The sequence below is a fragment of the Neolamprologus multifasciatus genome, chromosome 1, assembly GCF_963576455.1.
Source record: "Neolamprologus multifasciatus chromosome 1, fNeoMul1.2, whole genome shotgun sequence".
NCBI classification, from domain to species: Eukaryota; Metazoa; Chordata; class Actinopteri; order Cichliformes; family Cichlidae; genus Neolamprologus; species Neolamprologus multifasciatus.
This window is the reverse complement of record NC_140439.1, coordinates 13,057,475-13,074,348: the sequence shown is the minus strand read 5'-3', so window position 1 is coordinate 13,074,348 and position 16,874 is coordinate 13,057,475. Positions and strand designations below refer to the sequence as shown.

At 39.0% G+C, this 16,874-nt stretch overlaps 2 protein-coding genes across 3 annotated transcripts; both read right to left on the bottom strand.

The window, feature by feature from the left end:
• Positions 1-87: 87 nt before the first annotated feature.
• On the bottom strand, positions 88-7,902 carry zrsr2 (zinc finger (CCCH type), RNA-binding motif and serine/arginine rich 2). Its single transcript, XM_085166757.1, has 11 exons — positions 7,621-7,902; positions 7,054-7,133; positions 6,872-6,959; positions 6,655-6,763; positions 5,425-5,511; positions 4,989-5,027; positions 3,342-3,472; positions 2,337-2,550; positions 2,168-2,223; positions 1,967-2,076; positions 88-1,882 (listed from the first exon to the last, which is right to left on the bottom strand). Exons 1-11 carry the CDS (start codon positions 7,662-7,664, stop codon positions 1,104-1,106), a joined length of 1,737 nt encoding a protein of 578 aa, XP_085022883.1. The 5' UTR covers positions 7,665-7,902; the 3' UTR covers positions 88-1,103.
• A 100-nt stretch (positions 7,903-8,002) lies between these two features.
• Positions 8,003-16,850, bottom strand: LOC146525425 (transmembrane 6 superfamily member 1-like). Of its 2 annotated transcripts, none has more exons than XM_085166799.1 (10): positions 16,742-16,850; positions 14,162-14,265; positions 13,842-13,943; positions 13,660-13,759; positions 13,399-13,481; positions 13,089-13,207; positions 12,393-12,497; positions 12,192-12,284; positions 11,976-12,095; positions 8,003-9,905 (listed from the first exon to the last, which is right to left on the bottom strand). In XM_085166799.1, exons 2-10 carry the CDS (start codon positions 14,199-14,201, stop codon positions 9,714-9,716), a joined length of 954 nt encoding a protein of 317 aa, XP_085022925.1. In that variant the 5' UTR covers positions 14,202-14,265; positions 16,742-16,850; the 3' UTR covers positions 8,003-9,713. The 2 variants fall into 2 exon arrangements, with proteins under 2 accessions (XP_085022925.1, XP_085022916.1); XM_085166790.1 differs by lacking the exon at positions 16,742-16,850 and adding an exon at positions 14,376-16,619.
• Between the last annotated feature and the right edge of the window lie 24 nt (positions 16,851-16,874).

The window sequence follows — 16,874 nt, the reverse complement described above, 5'->3', positions numbered from 1 at the left end:
TATTTTCTGTGATTCTTCTCTTCAAATGAATCATTTCATATTCACATTTCCAGACTAATTGTTTGCTATATGTGGGTGGTTTCTGTGTAACTAGTGTCACGTTTGCTATACTGTATTTCTGTAGTGTTTTTGACCATCGACTTATTGTCCTTACAAAAAAAAAAAAAATAACACTGAGGTTTGTAAAAGCCTCTGAAAGTATATCTTAGGTCCAGTTCCTCCCTTAGTGCTGAATTAGGTTAGGATAGTGACCCAGATAAAACCACTATTTTGTGTATTATATAGCTCTGGCTTACTCTTAAAGACTAACATATGACCAAAGAACACTGTGTTTTACCTTCTCAGTGGTGTCTATAGGAGGCTAAAACAGCAGAAAAAAAGGGATTTATAACTGCAGGTTGATGTCACTGGATGTGGGAATTATTTGGCTACAATAAACCAGTATTATGGAATTACTCCAGTCTACCCAGACATGTTGATCATGACTTTCTTCATGGAGTGGGAACATAAAAACATGAACTGCAGATATCAGGTATATCATTGTAATGTGCAAGGAAACAACTTCTAAATAGTTACTCATCTCAAACTGTATGGAAGTCTTTTTTTTTTCTTATCAAGATCAAAACTGTTGTCGTTGAACACTCGTATTATCAAACTTTGATTTGTGCAAAAGAAATCAGTTTTTGTATTAAACACTGACAACACATGTTTCTTATATTTGAAAGATATTAAAAATAAATGTATTCAAAAAGCAAGGGTTTTTTTGTTTTTATATTTTTACGTAACATGTAGTGCCACAATGAGCATTTTGAAAATATTCACATATGTACACAAAAGGTGTTGACAAGTGCCAATGTTGACTACATTAAAATTATTGCATTTTAAACTGGATTAACGCATCAGAATACAGTGATCTCAGGACTCACAAACTGCAATGCATCCCTTTTTATTCATTTAAAATCCAGATCGGTAAGGCGGAGGCGTATCGCAGTGTGCACACATTTCTAGAAGTTATTTTTAAGAAAATCTGATTTGTAGATTTTAAAATGTGTGCGCTACAAAGAGAACATATTTTCAGTGAGGTCACCTCACATTTCCTCGGACTATTCACTTTCACTGTTTTTCTGCATTCGCTCCATCTCATTTCTCTCTCCACCGGGACTTGATGTTGAAAGATTTTCCACCGTCTCCTCCCCTGACTCCTCTTTTTCTGACTCTCCCGATGAAGCTGTCTCTTCAGGCAAATGGCTTTTCTTCTTGTGCTTCTTCTTGCTCTTCTTCTTGCTCTTTTTGGAGTGTTTGTGGCGACGATGTGTGCTGCTGTCATCATTAGACTTTTTCTTACTTTTATCAGGTGACTTGGGGCTTCTTTCTTTACTTCTCGACTTTTCTCTCGTTCCCATGTGAGCGACGTCATTCGTTCCTCTACCGTCTCTCTCTTGATCTCTACCCCTATGCTCCTTCTCTCTGTCCCTACTTCTGTTTCTCCGCCTGTCTTGCTCGTCGTCTCTACTTCTGCTCCTTGACCTGCCTCTACTTCTGCTCCTTCGCCTGTCTTTCCACCTGTCACTGTGTCTGGATCTGGACAACCGTGTGTCCTCTCTGTTGTGGTATGACGGCCTCCTCTCTCTGCTCCTGCTCCTTCGCCTGTCTTCGTCTCGTCTCCTTTCAGATCTCTCCGATCTCACCGGGCTCCTGCTGTAATGACGCTGCCTCCATGATCGGCTCGAATGCCACCCGTCTCTGTGACTGCCCCTTACACTGCGGTCAGGGGACATGTGCAGGTCCCTGTCAGCCTCCCAGAATTCATTCCCAGGGTTTCGAAATACATGCAGAAAGTTGCAGTGCTTCCCTTTAGGGCACTTGTGTCTGTCAAACAATCCTGAGAAGATAAACAAACAAGCTAAACACTGTGGGAATGTCTTCAAGTGAAACTGCATGTCGTCAGCATTAAAAAGTAGCTCACCACATATGGCATTCTTCCACCGTGTAACAGGTGATATCTCACAGTGAAGCTGCCGGCCTGCATACCACCTCCCATTGAATTTGATGAAGGCCTCTTTGCATTGCTCCTCTCTGGAGAGACAACAAGTCAAAGAATGATGCGTTTTCTCTGAAGTGTTACTTCAATTGCAAAGAGACGGGAAGTGGCTGAGTAACTTCTTACGTGTCAAACTGAACATAAACGTTTCCTCTCAGGTGTGGTTCATAGTTACAGCTGACCTATTAGAGGAGAGGAATAGGTGAAATCTATAAATGTTTTTAAGGGGAATAAGTGAGTCTGTTTTACAACACAGACAGGATGACGGGAGGAAAGCTTCTTGATGTCATCTCACCTTAAACTGCAACACTTTGCCGACGCTCTTGAACTCTGGCAGAACATCGTGGTAGAACTCGAGGAAGGACTCCTGCATCTCCTCCTCGCTGTGCTCCAAACAAGCATCGATGTCATAGTCATCACGGCGCGACTCTTCCATACCGAATGTTCTAAACATTCCGCGGATCATCAGCGTTGGACTGGTTGCAGGATACGTATGTTTTCGAGAACATCTGGATTCATAGAGAGAAGACATTCAAATACGTGGGGAAAGGCCACTTTAGTGTTATCATGTAATTTAACCTAACATAACATTCTTCTTGACAGACTAGCTCCTATTGAAATCACTGGACGCACTCTGTTCATTCAACTGAAAAATTCAAATTCCATCAATTTCCAGTTATTACTGGAGTCTCCCAGGTATCTGTCCTGAGCCGCCTTTTTTTTCCTCATCTCCTTCCTCTTGGTCAAATCTTCCATAAATCAGTTTCCATTGTTATCCTGATGACACCCAGCTCTACCCACATGCCAAACTACCAGCACCTCCCACTCACTGCCCTCTGTGTTTGCCTCCAGGAAATTAAATCCTGGTTCTACTGCAACCTTCTCAAACTACAGTGATAAAACAGAGGTTCTTCTCACTGTGCAAACGTAACAGCTATTCATTCCCTGTTGACAACTCCTTAGTTTCTCCCTCGCCTCAGGTTAAGAGTCTGGGGGTCATCCTTGCCAGGACACTTTCTTTTCAAGGGCATATAAGTGGCATGTCAAAACGCACCTCTTTAAACTAGTTTATTCACTCTGATTGCCTTCCACTTCTCACATAAATCCTCTGTTCTCGAGGATCTTTAACTATTGTAACTTTGCTTTTAATTTTATAGGATTTTTTGTCTATTCCTATTGTTCTTAACTCTTCTGGGTGAGGTGACCTTGAGTGTTTTGAAAGACACCTAAAAAGAAATGTATTATTATTATTATAATTATTATTATTAACAAGTCAGAAGAAACCAAAACCCATCAGTACCTGTCTCCAAATCGACACGCTCCAGTCTTGAGGAAGAACGGACAGTTGGCTACGTCACGCTCCGTTCCAAAGTTCTCAGAGTTCACTGTCACAGGAGCCTCAGGGTTCATCCACGGGCCACCATTATCCAGCTGTAAGACAGGCCATGAGCAATATTTAAACTGTCTTAGTTTTCAGTCTTTTATTAGATTTAGAGATGTTTGTAATGACACCAAAGTGCAGTGACACTAGTTAGAGTAAACTGAATTGAAAGAATTTAAATGCGTCTCTAGGTATAAACAAGTGAAATTAAAAATTTCAGAGCTTCTAAATACCACTTTGAGTAAAATTTAAAGCCAACCTTGTGACAGAAAAGCCCATCAAAAGTCATCAAAATGAACAGTAGGCTCAAATGAAAGTATCTGGCTGAGTTTAAAAACATTGGACAACAAGGCCTAAAGCTTTTATTTGTACACTGCCAATACAAATACTAACATTTAACAATATTAAAATAATATTTTGTCATTAAACCAAGTCTGTTCCAAATCTCTTTATTTGGTTAAACAGAAAAAGAAAAAAATATCACACTCCCTGGTGATTTGATAGAAAAGCAATTTTTTTAAATAAAGAAATATATTTTCCATTTCCTGAGAAGTAACTGCAAGTCTTACTGCTAGGGCTGTGCGATGTGACCAAAATCTCATATCCCGATATAAGACATCTATCGTCTGATAACGATATAAATCACAAAAATGTAACATTTTCTGTAAATTCTGTGAATCTCGGGCAGCTCGACTTGCGTGAAGTGTTTCCAGCTGCGCGTCCTTTACCCGGAGTCGAGTGTTTTAGCGATGTATGAAACTATACATTTTTAGACATAAGTTGTAACGGCCGCCGTTTTCTTTGTAAGTATTTATTACACAGCGTGCTGCGGGGAAAAGCCTGTGCTAACATTTGAGTCTATGGTTTATTTTTTAGCACCTGACGGCTCTTTTTTGCTTCTCATCCGTTAAAACTCTGCATACTATTTCACGTGATTCAGTTTATTTTGAAAAGTCTCAACAAGATCTTGAGCTTTATTGGGAAAGGTTTATGTGGAACATAAACAAGCGGACACGCAGTGCTGTTACAGTCGTTGTTGCTAACCACAACGCATAAAAACAGGAGCTTGTCCGTCCGTAGTGTGGTTATATAAAATATAAGAGAAAGAGAGAACTTTAAGAAATTAATATAGCCACTACAGTGACCATCAAAACGATGAAAAAATATTGCCGTAAACAGTTTATTTTTTGCGACACCACGAAACAAACGATAGCGTAAAATGAAACGAGACGTTTTTATATCGTCATCCAATATGTATCGTTATATCGAACAGCCCTACTTACTGCTAATCTGCAGACACATATACAAAATACAATATACTGGAAATGACTTACTATCATTCTGCGTCTCATTTATTTTCAAAGTTTATTTCTGAAGTCATGATGGCTCGGGAGAATTTCCACTGTTAGTGTATGACATTTAACTGAAGTTTATTTAACTGATTCAAGTAAAGTCCCATTAAAAGACGAATACCAGTAGTATATATGTACTATATGATACTTTTGGGGGGGGAGGGGGTTGTGGCTAAGACAGACAATTTTTACTCGTGTTTGTGTGTGTGAATACCTGATTTTCAGCTTCATCCAACATTTTCTGAACAGCCTCCTACAAATGGTGTAAAGACACGGCTGGTGAAAATGTGTAGAAGTCAATATAACTGCAGCATATCTGTTTTCTGTGGGTTAAGACCACGTTCACAGAGACTGAGAGGCACAAAAAAAGTTGTTAATGGGAGGTATCCTTTCAACACTAGTGGAGCGATTTCACAGCTTTCACACAATATAAAAGATACATCCTTGTTGTGAGAGCTGAGGGTTTTCTCTTTGAGTGTATCTCAGTTAAGGAGTAAAATGGTTCAGTCAAGGAAAAGTTGCACAAACACGTTACAAAAGAAACAATCAGTGGGTGAGACATTAAGCCGGTTCATTAGCTTAATCTCAAGATTATGTAGAAGAGGATATATATGTCTTTTTTGTTTCTATCCTCCTGGAGCCCATATCACCTCTCTGTCTCGCTTCTCCTGCTGCTTCTGCTCTTTTTCTTCATGTTCTCGCCTCTGCTGCGCTTCCCATTCCTCCTTTATCATCCGCTACAGACACAAAAAGACATAAAGACAGTTATTTGGAATTCTTATTGCAAATAATTTCCACTGATTCCACTGTGCTGTTATTTCCATTCATTTTGGTGCCATGAAATGCTTTTTTCCCCTTTTTTTCATTTCACCACAAATGCAGCTCTTTTAAATCAAGCATGTATGGCCATCATGCCTGGACTGTCTTTATCCAGTTAGCTGTACTGGGCTTTTATCCCATACAACAGCGAAATGAAATATAATGTGTTTTTAAATGTAAATAATTAAAAATGCTCAGTAAAATTCTGATGTGAACTGCAGTTTGTAAAAGCCATTACTCAAACAGAACAATGGATCTGTTGGGGTCTCCAGTCAATATTTACAGCAGCAGGATGCTGTGCGCTGGACTGAGCTAGACTAAACTGGTCATGTTCACCAGAATAATGACTGAATAAAACAAGCAAGATCAGGCTTCTGTTAAACGGGAAATAGCTGTATCTATCAGAACACGTTCTTTGAGGCTTTGGTGGGTCAATGGGAACTGTTGAAAATAGGAAAACAAACCAGAGTATTTTTATAATGATCTTTCTAATCCTCTCTGACTCATTATAAAACAGTCATGTTGTGTGTTCGCTGTAAACTCCTTAATCAGCTAACCACTGCACCAGTAAGGAACCAGGAACATCTGCTGTCAACGTGGTTAATTATTACGTTTCTTGAATTGTTCTTATGAGGCAGTGGGCCTTTCTGGGGGGGGAGGGGGTCCAACACGTGCAGAGCTTTGATCATAACAAAGGGGAGAAATGCCTACCACACAGTTAATTTGCACTACTGTAATGTCTTTGGTACGCTGCTTAGCGACGGTGGCAACTCTCGAGGGGAAGCTTACAGCACAGCACAAGCAACGTAAAACTTCTCCAGGTCATGTTGATTGTAATATGTTAGCGCCATACTGTATGAATAATCTCCATCTCGTATTAACATTTAGTTGACAAGGTCTGGCTCAGAGGCTCTCTCATATACCTTTAGCTACATCTGTACTACATTTTATTCTCTAACTCAATGAGAATTGATTAGAGAATCGATAAGGAATTAAATCCATAATTGATATTGATAACGGAATAAGTAACGCTAAATTCCTGTCAATTCCCATCCCTATACCTCCTCCTCCTCTTTTCTTTTCCTGGCTGTCTCCTCCTTCTCCAACCGCAGTCTGAATTCCTCTTGGGCAATCCGCTCTCTTTCCAGCCACTCTTCATGAAGACGCTGTCTAAAGGTAAATAAATACAAAATCAAACACATCCAGCATGTGCAGCAAAATTGTCTGTGCTGGTATCAATGAATGAGAAGCTTCAGAGCACCGTCAGTATGGCCCTACCTTTCTTCCTCTGCAACATCGTCATCCTCACCGTCTTCATTTACTTCGTCTTCTTCTCCAGGAGTAGGGCTTGCTCCATTTTTTAAATCTGTAACAGAGAAAAGGTGGTGAAGAGTTTGCTTAACAACTGCAACTAGACAAATGAGAACAACACAACCTGGACTCATACATCTATCACATACCTCGTTCTCTAGCATGGGCGAGAGCCTGGCGTTTCAGTTTCCTCCTCTTTTTCCTCAGAGCAGCCCTGCGTTGCTTCTGACTGAAGTGAAAGAGATTGAAAACAATAATCACAACAGAGGAGCAAAAGGTAGATGGGAGACTAAGCCGGGGCTTGCACAGCTCTTACAAGAGAGTGCACCTTAAACAATAAAAGCCAATGTTCACAGCAGAGTTCACAGCAGACCCTGTGCCCTGTCACACATAATGATCACTGAACTCTTCCCATCACTGGTGCTTCTGAAGAAGACAGACTTCATGTGCTATTTGCTTCGGTTAGCCATATTACACCACCTTCTGCCTTTCCCAATACTGAAAAATCTCACTATCTGCAAAGAAAAGGCTCAGGTATTCAAATCGGTTTCTTTAATACCACCACACTCATAAAAATGTATCTAACCTAAGGCTAAATTTGTACGATTATTGCGTTTATTTAACAACACTTTAAATGCAGGCAGACGCCACGGTTTTCTACGTGTCTCAAAATCATTAAATAAATACGTTCAAAAGACCTACAAAGAAACACAGACCTTAATACAGGAGCTGAAATCACTGGAGGAGTGGACGCTGCCATTGCAGCTAATGGGAGCTAGCTGGTTAGCTTCTTTGGCTAACCCTAGCTGCCCAGTGTAATTCTGCCCGCGTTGTTTGTTCTCGCCTGCATGTAATTAGAAACCTTAGAGAAAATCTTCTCTGCTCATACGAAATATTTCCCAGGTGGAATAATCTGTCAGGTTAGAGGCACAACTAAAAAATGTTTATTGTAAATGTTAGCTACATGCGGAGTTGTTTTGCCTTCTTTATCTCCTTCTTTGTGGATTTCCGGCAGGCAGGACGCAACGCAGGCGTATTGCTGCCCTCCTCAGGTACTTCCTAAATGTACATCAAGGATTAAATCCTTACGAGTAGTCCATTTGGGTGCAGAACTTTAGATAAAAGAAAACCTTTAAAACTTCCTAATGATACAAGTCGATTACTGATTTTAGGAGAAAAGGCTTAATGTTCATAATATTTGTCTCAATAAAATAGCTGGAGCAGTCCACCAAAACATGCTTAACAGTTTCCATTTCTTCACATGTGCAATTTCCACAATCTGACCTCCTCCACCCACTGCAGTACCCATACCATAGCTATAAATTCTGCCTTGTGCACAGAAAACCCATCAGTCAGTTGTCTAAGCTTAACTGTGCTACACATCTATTACCAACTAAATTAGCTTTTGCTCTTTTGTTTTCCTAAATCCTTAAATGAGGTCTTGGTCTAAACCATGGTGCTATGGCTATCCTGTGGAACTGGGGGCTAACCCCACTTTCTCCACTCACAACTTCTCCACCTTCTTACTTAATACTGAAAACAAAACTGGCCTCTGGTTTAAAATGAAAAATTTTGATTTTTAAAAAGGAATAAAAGGTCTGCTCTCTATTCAGTATAATCTTTTTTTTTTAGTTTGTGTACAAAAAAGGTCTGTCTACAACTTTATTAACTATCATCAGAGATCAATTTATAGAGCATCTTGATTAACAAATAACAAAATACAGGCCAAATATAATAACACAGCATGTAGCACACAAGAGGATTATAAAAGACGCAACGGATGAAATAAAGAGGCGGTGCAATGGCAGTACAAGGGCAGGTTTTTTTCCATAACTATTATTTCATTTCAGTGCTATGCTTTTCTTCATCACAATTAATCCCATTAAGATGAAAGCAGGATTGTATGAGGGCTAGAGAGCGCCTAAAAGTGGGATGGTGGTGGTGTCAAATATAACGGATTTAACTGTTTAATGCAGGGAGACAGTGCTTGTGAATTAGAACTAGATGTTAAAAAAAACAACAACAAACAAACCCAATTTTAGTTAACAAAATAAAAAAAAAAAAACTAGACCAAAAAATGAAATTAAATGATTTTGTGAACTTGGAAAAGAAAAAAATTAATAGAAAATATCCTTAATTTTAGTATTTGTTAGTTTGTTACAGATTTCATTGCATTGGCTGTAAGGGTTTTCCTAAATTTTGCCCCTGGCATACAATAATAATTAAAATGTAATTAAGGAAACTCAGACTAACAAGGAAACTACTAAGACAATTAAAACTAAACTGAATCAAGGGAACCCACTCTGCAAACGGACTGAAACCACACTGAATAAAAAAACAAAAAGTTAAAAGAAATTTTAAAAAATTGCTATTAGCTAATAAATACTGTGAAAGGCACAGACACATTCATTTATTTGCCAAGAAGGCACTGTGCAGAAATCTCAGCGACAAACTACAGTTTTGTTTTTATACCAAACAATGATTATTGTGAGTCATATCAATCTGTTACACAACTCTAACGCACCATTGCCTGCAGTGTAACATTGTGCGTGCCTTATGTGGATGCTGCTGCTTTACACACAGAGATTTTCAATAAAAAGCGGCAGATCAAAAACAGTAGATGGCACAATTTCCATTTTTGTCCATTTCTAGCACCTCATAGCCCCATGAAGTTTACAGGTGGCAGTTTCCTCTCTAAAATAGCAACCGCTAATAACTGCAAACACAGCAGGAATTTGCGAGTTCTTCGGGCCTTTATTTTAGGCATCTTTGGCATCTGTGGCACTCTCTCTGTCCCCCCGACAGTCTGTCATTCATTTTTCTTCTCTGGCGCTGTCCTGAGGAAGAAGGCGGGCTGTGTGCAGCAGCGGTAGCACAGAGCCTGAGGCACCAGCATGTACAGCACATTGACCAGCAAGAAGACAGGCTGGCTGTCCACAGGTACTCTGTATGAAAACGGTGTCCGTGTGTGAAGAGATGCACCGATGTGGGAGAACTGGGCCTGTGAAACGCAGCAGAGAGGGATAATAAGCATGTGCTTCACAGCTGGTATGTTCACCAAGATTCTTTTATAACCACTACATGGACAAAGATCTTAAGTCACCTACATATTACATCTGCAGGAGCTTGTTTGACATCCCACTGTGAATTCATAGGCATTACTATGGAGTTGGTCCCTGTTTACAGCTATAGCTTCCACTCTTCTGGCTTTCTACAAGATTTTGAATGGTGCTTGTAGAAATATTTGCCCTTTCACCCAGAAGGGTATTTGCAAGGCCTGACACTGATGTTGGACAAGAGGGGTTGGCTCACAACTTCCATTCTGGTTGATCCCAAAGGTGGTAAATAGTGTTAAGGTCAGGGCTGTGTCAAGTCAAGTTCTTCCACTCTACTCATTTGACCAAACCTTCATGGGCCTTGCTTTATGGCATGGTGCACAGAGATGCTGGGAACGAAAAAGGCCCTTCCCTAAACTGTTAATAGTCAAAAATGTCTTTGTAACCTGAAGCTTTAAGAGTCCCCTCCACTGGAACTAAAGTGTACAGGCCAGAAACACAAGCCCCAAAGCATTATCTATCTAGGAGGGAAGAAATTTCAGACACTGACTTGCTGCACTCAAATTCAGTGAGCTGTTTAGAAGGACAAATGTTTATAAAGGGTGGCTGCACAGCTCAATACTGAACAAAACACCTGAATTCAGTCACTAAAAGGTGCTGCCCAATACTTTTGTCCATACCGTGTATCTTGGTCTTAAATATCTCTTACATTTTTAACAATATTTTGAGCTCATGATGTAAAAAAAATGATAGAATTTTTTTTTGTAATTTAACAACCAAATCACTGCAAGAATTATGAATTTTAGAAAACAAGATAGAATTAGATGTCAGCACCAGGGTTAATATAGTTAACTAAAACCAAACTAAAAGTAGAAGAAATGTTAGTTAACAGAAATAAAAACTAAATTAAAAAAAAAAACTGAAATTGTTTTGTGAAGTTGGAAAACTAACAAAAATAAAATAAGAATATAGCAGAAATATCCTAACTGAAACTAAACTGAATTTAAAAAAAATCAAAACAGAAAATAATAGAAAATAAAAAACTATAATAACTAAGATTTTTAGTTGTTGTTTTGTCCCACAGAATCTCAGTGGTCTGGGATAGTGAGAAATTTGGGCACATTATTGTCTTATTATCATGTATTAGTAGATTAAACATCAGTTCAAAGTCATAAATCTTATAGGAAATCCTGTGATGCTAAAGCCCACATTTTCTTGCTGGAAGCAATGATCTATCTACAATAACAGAGCAAAAAGGGCTTACACAGGAAACCCATTTGAAGCATACAAAAACAAAGTAACAGCTGTTTTGGAGTGAATTATTCCTTTACTGGACTGACGATGCCTGCATTCTGGCACCACCACTGATCCTCATATGATTTTCAATCTAATACACTTCTATCATTTACCTTTTCGTAGAAAGCTGCTGACACATGACATGTTTCATAGCAACCAAGGCTGCCAGAGGATCAACCTTCCTATTTATATCCTGGCTGAACAGCTGACATTTAAGTGAATACCACCAATACCACCATTCCTCTTGGTCTGAAGTCAGCTTCTGCCCTTATCCTGCCGATGAGTGACGCGCCAGCCTGCAGCTCAAACACAATGGCTGCATTGTGCAGTGGAGATGTGATCAGCGCGATAGCCGCTCCCACAACTCTTCACTTTCCATCTTTAGATGTAAATAGAGCCACTGGAGTCTGTCAGCTCTGAAGAGTACGCTAAACAAAGACCAACTTGCAATCACTACAGAGGAAAAAGTTTACCGAAGTGGCCAGAAGCCGGCTCTCAGTCTCTGTGTAACATTACATAATCTACCTGGATCTATGATGTCATGTGGGAAAACAAAAGACTGTAAACGACTCTTTCACATGACCTTCATTTTTAAAACCTGGCAACCCTTTCATCACTTACACATTTGGTTTCCAGATATTCGGAACAAGTTAGAGACGTTAGGTGTCTAATGTAAATCATACCTGGGGCCCCTCGCTGTATACGGAGATCAACAGTACCTGTGCCAATGCTCCCGAGTGTACAAGAGTCAGGTCTGGCATCCAGTCACATCCTGGGACCAACAGCCCATACAGAGTAATGATGTAGTAGGGCCCAGAATACAGCATGCTCACCAGCATCTGTCAAACAGTGACACAGTTTACTTTTTTAGATATGTGGCTTAACATTACAGCATTAGAGTGACGTTTTTGGAGTGTTTACTGTCACCGTGTTACCTGTACTTTAGGGTAGGCTGAAGGGTCTTTGAGGTATGGCTCATACTGTTGTGTGTAGTCTTGGCACCATTTGCTGGAACAGTCAAGAACAACCTCGAACACATAACATAACAGTTTGATATGTGAGAGACACCCAACGCTAAGATAGTAATCTAGAGTTGCGTGCGTGCTGGGCAAGCAGATCACCATGAGGTTTCTTACCAGGCCTCTGAACACACAGAAAGCCAGCGCTGGAATGAGGTAGATGATGAATACCAAGTCCACAGGTCTGTGGAGCAAGCCTGCCCTCTGAGCCTTCTCGATGTCCTGAGAACACAACAGCAACACTAACATTTGCAGATGCAAAGTATGGATGTGTTTCCAGCAGATAAGACACTTTAACCTAGGGGTCCCCAATCCCAGTCCACGAGGGCTGGTGTTCCTGCAGGTTTTAGATATCACCCTGGGTCAACACACCTGAATCACGTGAATAGTTCATTACCAGGCCTCTGGTTGTGTTGTCATTTTATGTCTTTATCCCTCAGTTCTTTATGTAAAGCGACTTATCAGCTCAACATGTATCAGTCTTTGCTGAAGAAAAAATTCACCTCAAGGATATAAAACAAAACAGAGTAATTACATATTATACTTTACCGAGAAAGGCTCTGCCAGTTTTAATTATTACTCATGGGAGTAAACACTTTTGATGAATGTGTCGTCATTTTGTGCCAATGACAATAAAAGTATGATTCTGAGAAATGTGCCCATACATTTTTTTTTTTTTGCACTGTTTCTGTGGTGGTAATTACTCATCAGAATAATCTCACAGACACCTGAGACGGACTCACTGATGGATTGGACTAAGGGCAATAAAAGTAGGTGTTTTCTCTGTGAGAGGGGCGGCGGTCAGGTTCTTACTGATAGCTCAACGTCCTGTGCAGAAGGCTGACAAAAGATGCGGAAGCAAGCCCACACCGACACTGAGATGTACAACAAATGGAGGATGAAGAGAGGGCCAACGTGAGTCCCATACTTTCCTGGGGAAAAATGAGGGAAAAACTAGATCAGAAATGATCTAGTTTAAATCCCTGTAAGCAAATGGGATATAAAAGTTTGTGTGTGTGTGTGTGTGTGTGTGTGTGTTTTTTGTTTTTTTTTTGGGGGGGGGGGGGGGGGGTTACCCTACACAGGCCATCTAAAAGCATCCCATTATTTTTAGTGTACTTACCCACAGCATTCCCAAGAATGTAGACCATTGCACGCATGAGAAAAGATCCCACCCAGTAGAGTCCAATAGCTCTGTAATTGTCCCTGCCCAAACCATGTAACAAAGCCAGATATATTGTAGTTTCAAAGAATTAGGTATATAAATACATTATCAAGATTATCTTATCAAACAGTATAATATGGATGGGATTAAGTGGCAGATATTTTCCTTACTTAGTGATGCAGCTGTGGTGAATAACATTGGAAACAAGACAGCTCTTACCCCCAAGTTATTGCAGCAATCATGAGCAGATACATGAGATAGTGCACGCAGCCATCCCAGTAGGATATCATGTGCCCATGTGCTGTGTTGACATGTGGATCTGCCTGAAACACGATGTAGATTTATCAGTAAAACTGTGAGGAAGTGGGGGCATTCATAATCTGGACACAATAGAGCAACACTTGCCTCTTTGAGGTAAAATGTCACAAATCCGTCAATGATGTTGTCTTGCTCCAGTCCAATGATCAGATTCACCACACTGAGGAATGCATGCACTGCATACACTTCACAGATGTATATTTGATATATTAATTTCTAATTAAAGACAGGACAACTTGCAAACATTACGTGCTGCTTTAAATATCACTGCTTTTTAAATACTGCAACAGGTTTTTATAGGTACAATATGCAGAAAGTCCTAGCTCGAGCTTTGATCTGTAATGAACACTAACCTCGCTCGCTTGTTGGTCAAAGCAAGAAACGTGCATTTGAGAAATCCTACCATAAAAAAGTGGATCTACTGGAGTCTTCTTTTTAAGCATAAAACGAGCTGAAATGGCCAGAATAAGAACTGTTGTGCACCAAGCGAAGAAGAAAGCTTCAGCACTGCATGGGGGGAAAAAAACAGATAAATGATTCTCAGAGTAGTTACTCCTCGCTGCTGATGGTGGAAGTCGGAAGTCCAACAGTTAATATGTGAACCAGTTTCCACGTACCTGTTGCTGTAAATGAGAGAATTGAATAAATAGCAGATGGGGATAGACATCAGGGAGAGCAGGAACACTCCCGTTCCCGCAGACGCGCTCATTGCGCACCGACTATGAGCGATTTGTCTGAGCGAGAACTTAAAATTTTAAATTAAATGAATCAGCCCCAGAAAATGTTCATGCTTAGCTTGCGAGTCACATTTCACAGGATGGGAGGAAAGTCAGAGTGTTGCCGGAAAAAAATGAATCTTTGAGCTCGGCTCCCGCATGCATGCTCAATCTTGTCTGGTCTGTCGGCCTGCTCTCCTCTCTCTCTTTCTGTTTACCTACACATGCACGACACCCAAACGAGCTTCAGCTTTCAGATGGTGGGGGCGGGCCCTCACCTGGAAAAAAACGTCAAAAAAACGACTTTCTGCAGAACTTAATGTAGTAAATTAACAATTCTCGTGCCTTTCTCTTCTTCTTCTTTTTGAAACATTTTTTTGCTCTTTTTTTTTTATCTCTGATTTGATGGAAGTTGCGATTTTTTTCATTCATTCATATTATTCTATACATCCAAATACTAAGCTGGAGGGAATAGTAAAATAATACATATAGGGGCTGTGCAAATGAATTTATATGATAGTCCATGAAAAATACAAAAAATTACAAAATAACAAAATAGGACAGGGACGCCACAACTTTATATTCGTCCTAAATGAGAAATTAAGATGTTTGTTCTCGGGCAGCTTCATTGTGCTTAACAAAAATATATATTTTACCATCTGCGAAAAAAAAAAAGGTTTTGTTTGTTTGTTTGTTTGTTTTTAACGAAGAGACACTGACACCCAGCGGTCAACTGGAAAACTTCAAGCAAGGATGAGGAGGTTTATAATAGGAGAATAAAGAAAAGTGGATAAAACAAAAAACAGCACAAAATACTAAAACATAAATTTGGTGTGTAAATTACTTTTGTTCTGAGACTAAATTTGAACCCAGTTGTTGAAAACAATTATCCAAAGATATTATTCTTGAGAAAACCTAAATTGCATTTTTCACTTTGGCCAGTTTCTTGAAAACTAAATACATGTCAAATATACGATTTGAAATAAGTTATAAATCCGCCATTTTGTTTTGCAGCGTCTCTTGTGATTTTTAAACCAATTTATTAAACATTGACATATTTTAAAGAAGAATCTAACAGTCCTGTTACTGAAACCTATTCGACCTGACAAAAGAATAGACAAGCAGTGAGACCATGAGACAACATGACAAAGATGAAGTGGCACTTTCATCCATGTGTTGATAGCTACCACTGGTCGACAAAACGTCAGTCTTCTTTGACATATTTAGCATTTTCTAATCTTTTCTGACTGGATTAAGTGTTTCACTAGCCAAAAGAAGACAATTAAATTTCAGCGTTTTATTTCTTTATTAGTACACCTGCATTTATTAATTCACAGTCTATTGCAATTCACAGCTGAATCTTTTTTCTAAGAAAACACTAATCGTAGCACCGATTTGTAACACTGTTACCATGCATATAGAAGTATTACAAACATGTGTTAAAAGCATATAAAATATTATTAATCAGTATTTTGGTGGTCCTGAGTATTTATTTATGTCATTTATGTCATGAGCTACAAATAAAAGTAAGATACCCCTTCAACCATATTACTCCAATTTCAACCCTTCTGCCATAACATTTTTAATAAAGTAAGCATAAATGATTCTCTTAGTTCACAGAGGGTTGATCTATATGCTTTGTAATTGTTTGAATTACTATAGTGAATAGGGTATTCAAGCCAATATTTGCCAATAAATACTGAATGAGTATTCAGTATGAGAGACAATTTTTAACTTTATGGTTAATAATTAAAATAGGTTTTTAAAAAATTATAGCACACAGCAGCTAATATCTGATAAAAAGTTTACAATTGATGCCTGACCTTTATAAATCAGTTTTTGATGGCTTATTATTTGTTTTTATAAATTACACATGTATTTATTTATTTGTTTACATTTTTAAGTTTGAATTAATGCGCCAATTGTGTAATGATCAAAAAATATTAAAAAAAAAAATTAAAAAATAGAGTGTAGTGCCTCTTGCTCACACGTCCGTCCACGTTTGAATGTATAAACCATTGACTGTTTTCTACAGTCAATGGTATAAACGCTGCTTTTAATAAGAATTTTATTATTTTAATTTTATTCTATTTAACATATTTGCCGATTGTATTGTGCCCAAAACGGTCACATAGATAAAAAGAAAAAAATCTGTATGTTAAGACACTGTTCAAGTTTTTTCTTTGTTCGTTTTTTTTTTTTTCATCTAGAAGTGAACAATAAAGTTTCAGGACAAACAAAAAGTATTTTGGAGGAAGTATACTCACGCCACTTCCGGAGACTCTGTAGCTAGCAGGTAGCTAGTGATGAGTGATGGCGTCTGCTGCGATGGATACCACGTAAATGAATAACAACAAAAACATTACGGCGAGTGCGTGTCTGCGTGCAAATAACGAGGCC

Bases quoted from the DNA above. Each gene is read 5' to 3' on its own strand.
- zrsr2 (XM_085166757.1), bottom strand. From the start codon at position 7,664: ATGGCAGCGTCCACTCCTCCAGTGATTTCAGCTCCTGTATTAAG. The intron at 5,028-5,424 runs GTGATATGGGCT...CACCATTTGTAG, and splicing joins AGGAGAAGCGAGACAGAGAG to GAGGCTGTTCAGAAAATGTT. The intron at 3,473-4,988 runs GTATTCACACAC...CCTGTCTTACAG, and splicing joins TGGATGAAGCTGAAAATCAG to CTGGATAATGGTGGCCCGTG.
- LOC146525425 (XM_085166790.1), bottom strand. From the start codon at position 14,467: ATGAGCGCGTCTGCGGGAACGGGAGTGTTCCTGCTCTCCCTGATGTCT. The intron at 13,944-14,161 runs GTAGGATTTCTC...ACATCTGTGAAG, and splicing joins AGTAGATCCACTTTTTTATG to TGTATGCAGTGCATGCATTC. The intron at 9,906-11,975 runs GTACTGTTGATC...TGCGTTTCACAG, and splicing joins ACTCGGGAGCATTGGCACAG to GCCCAGTTCTCCCACATCGG.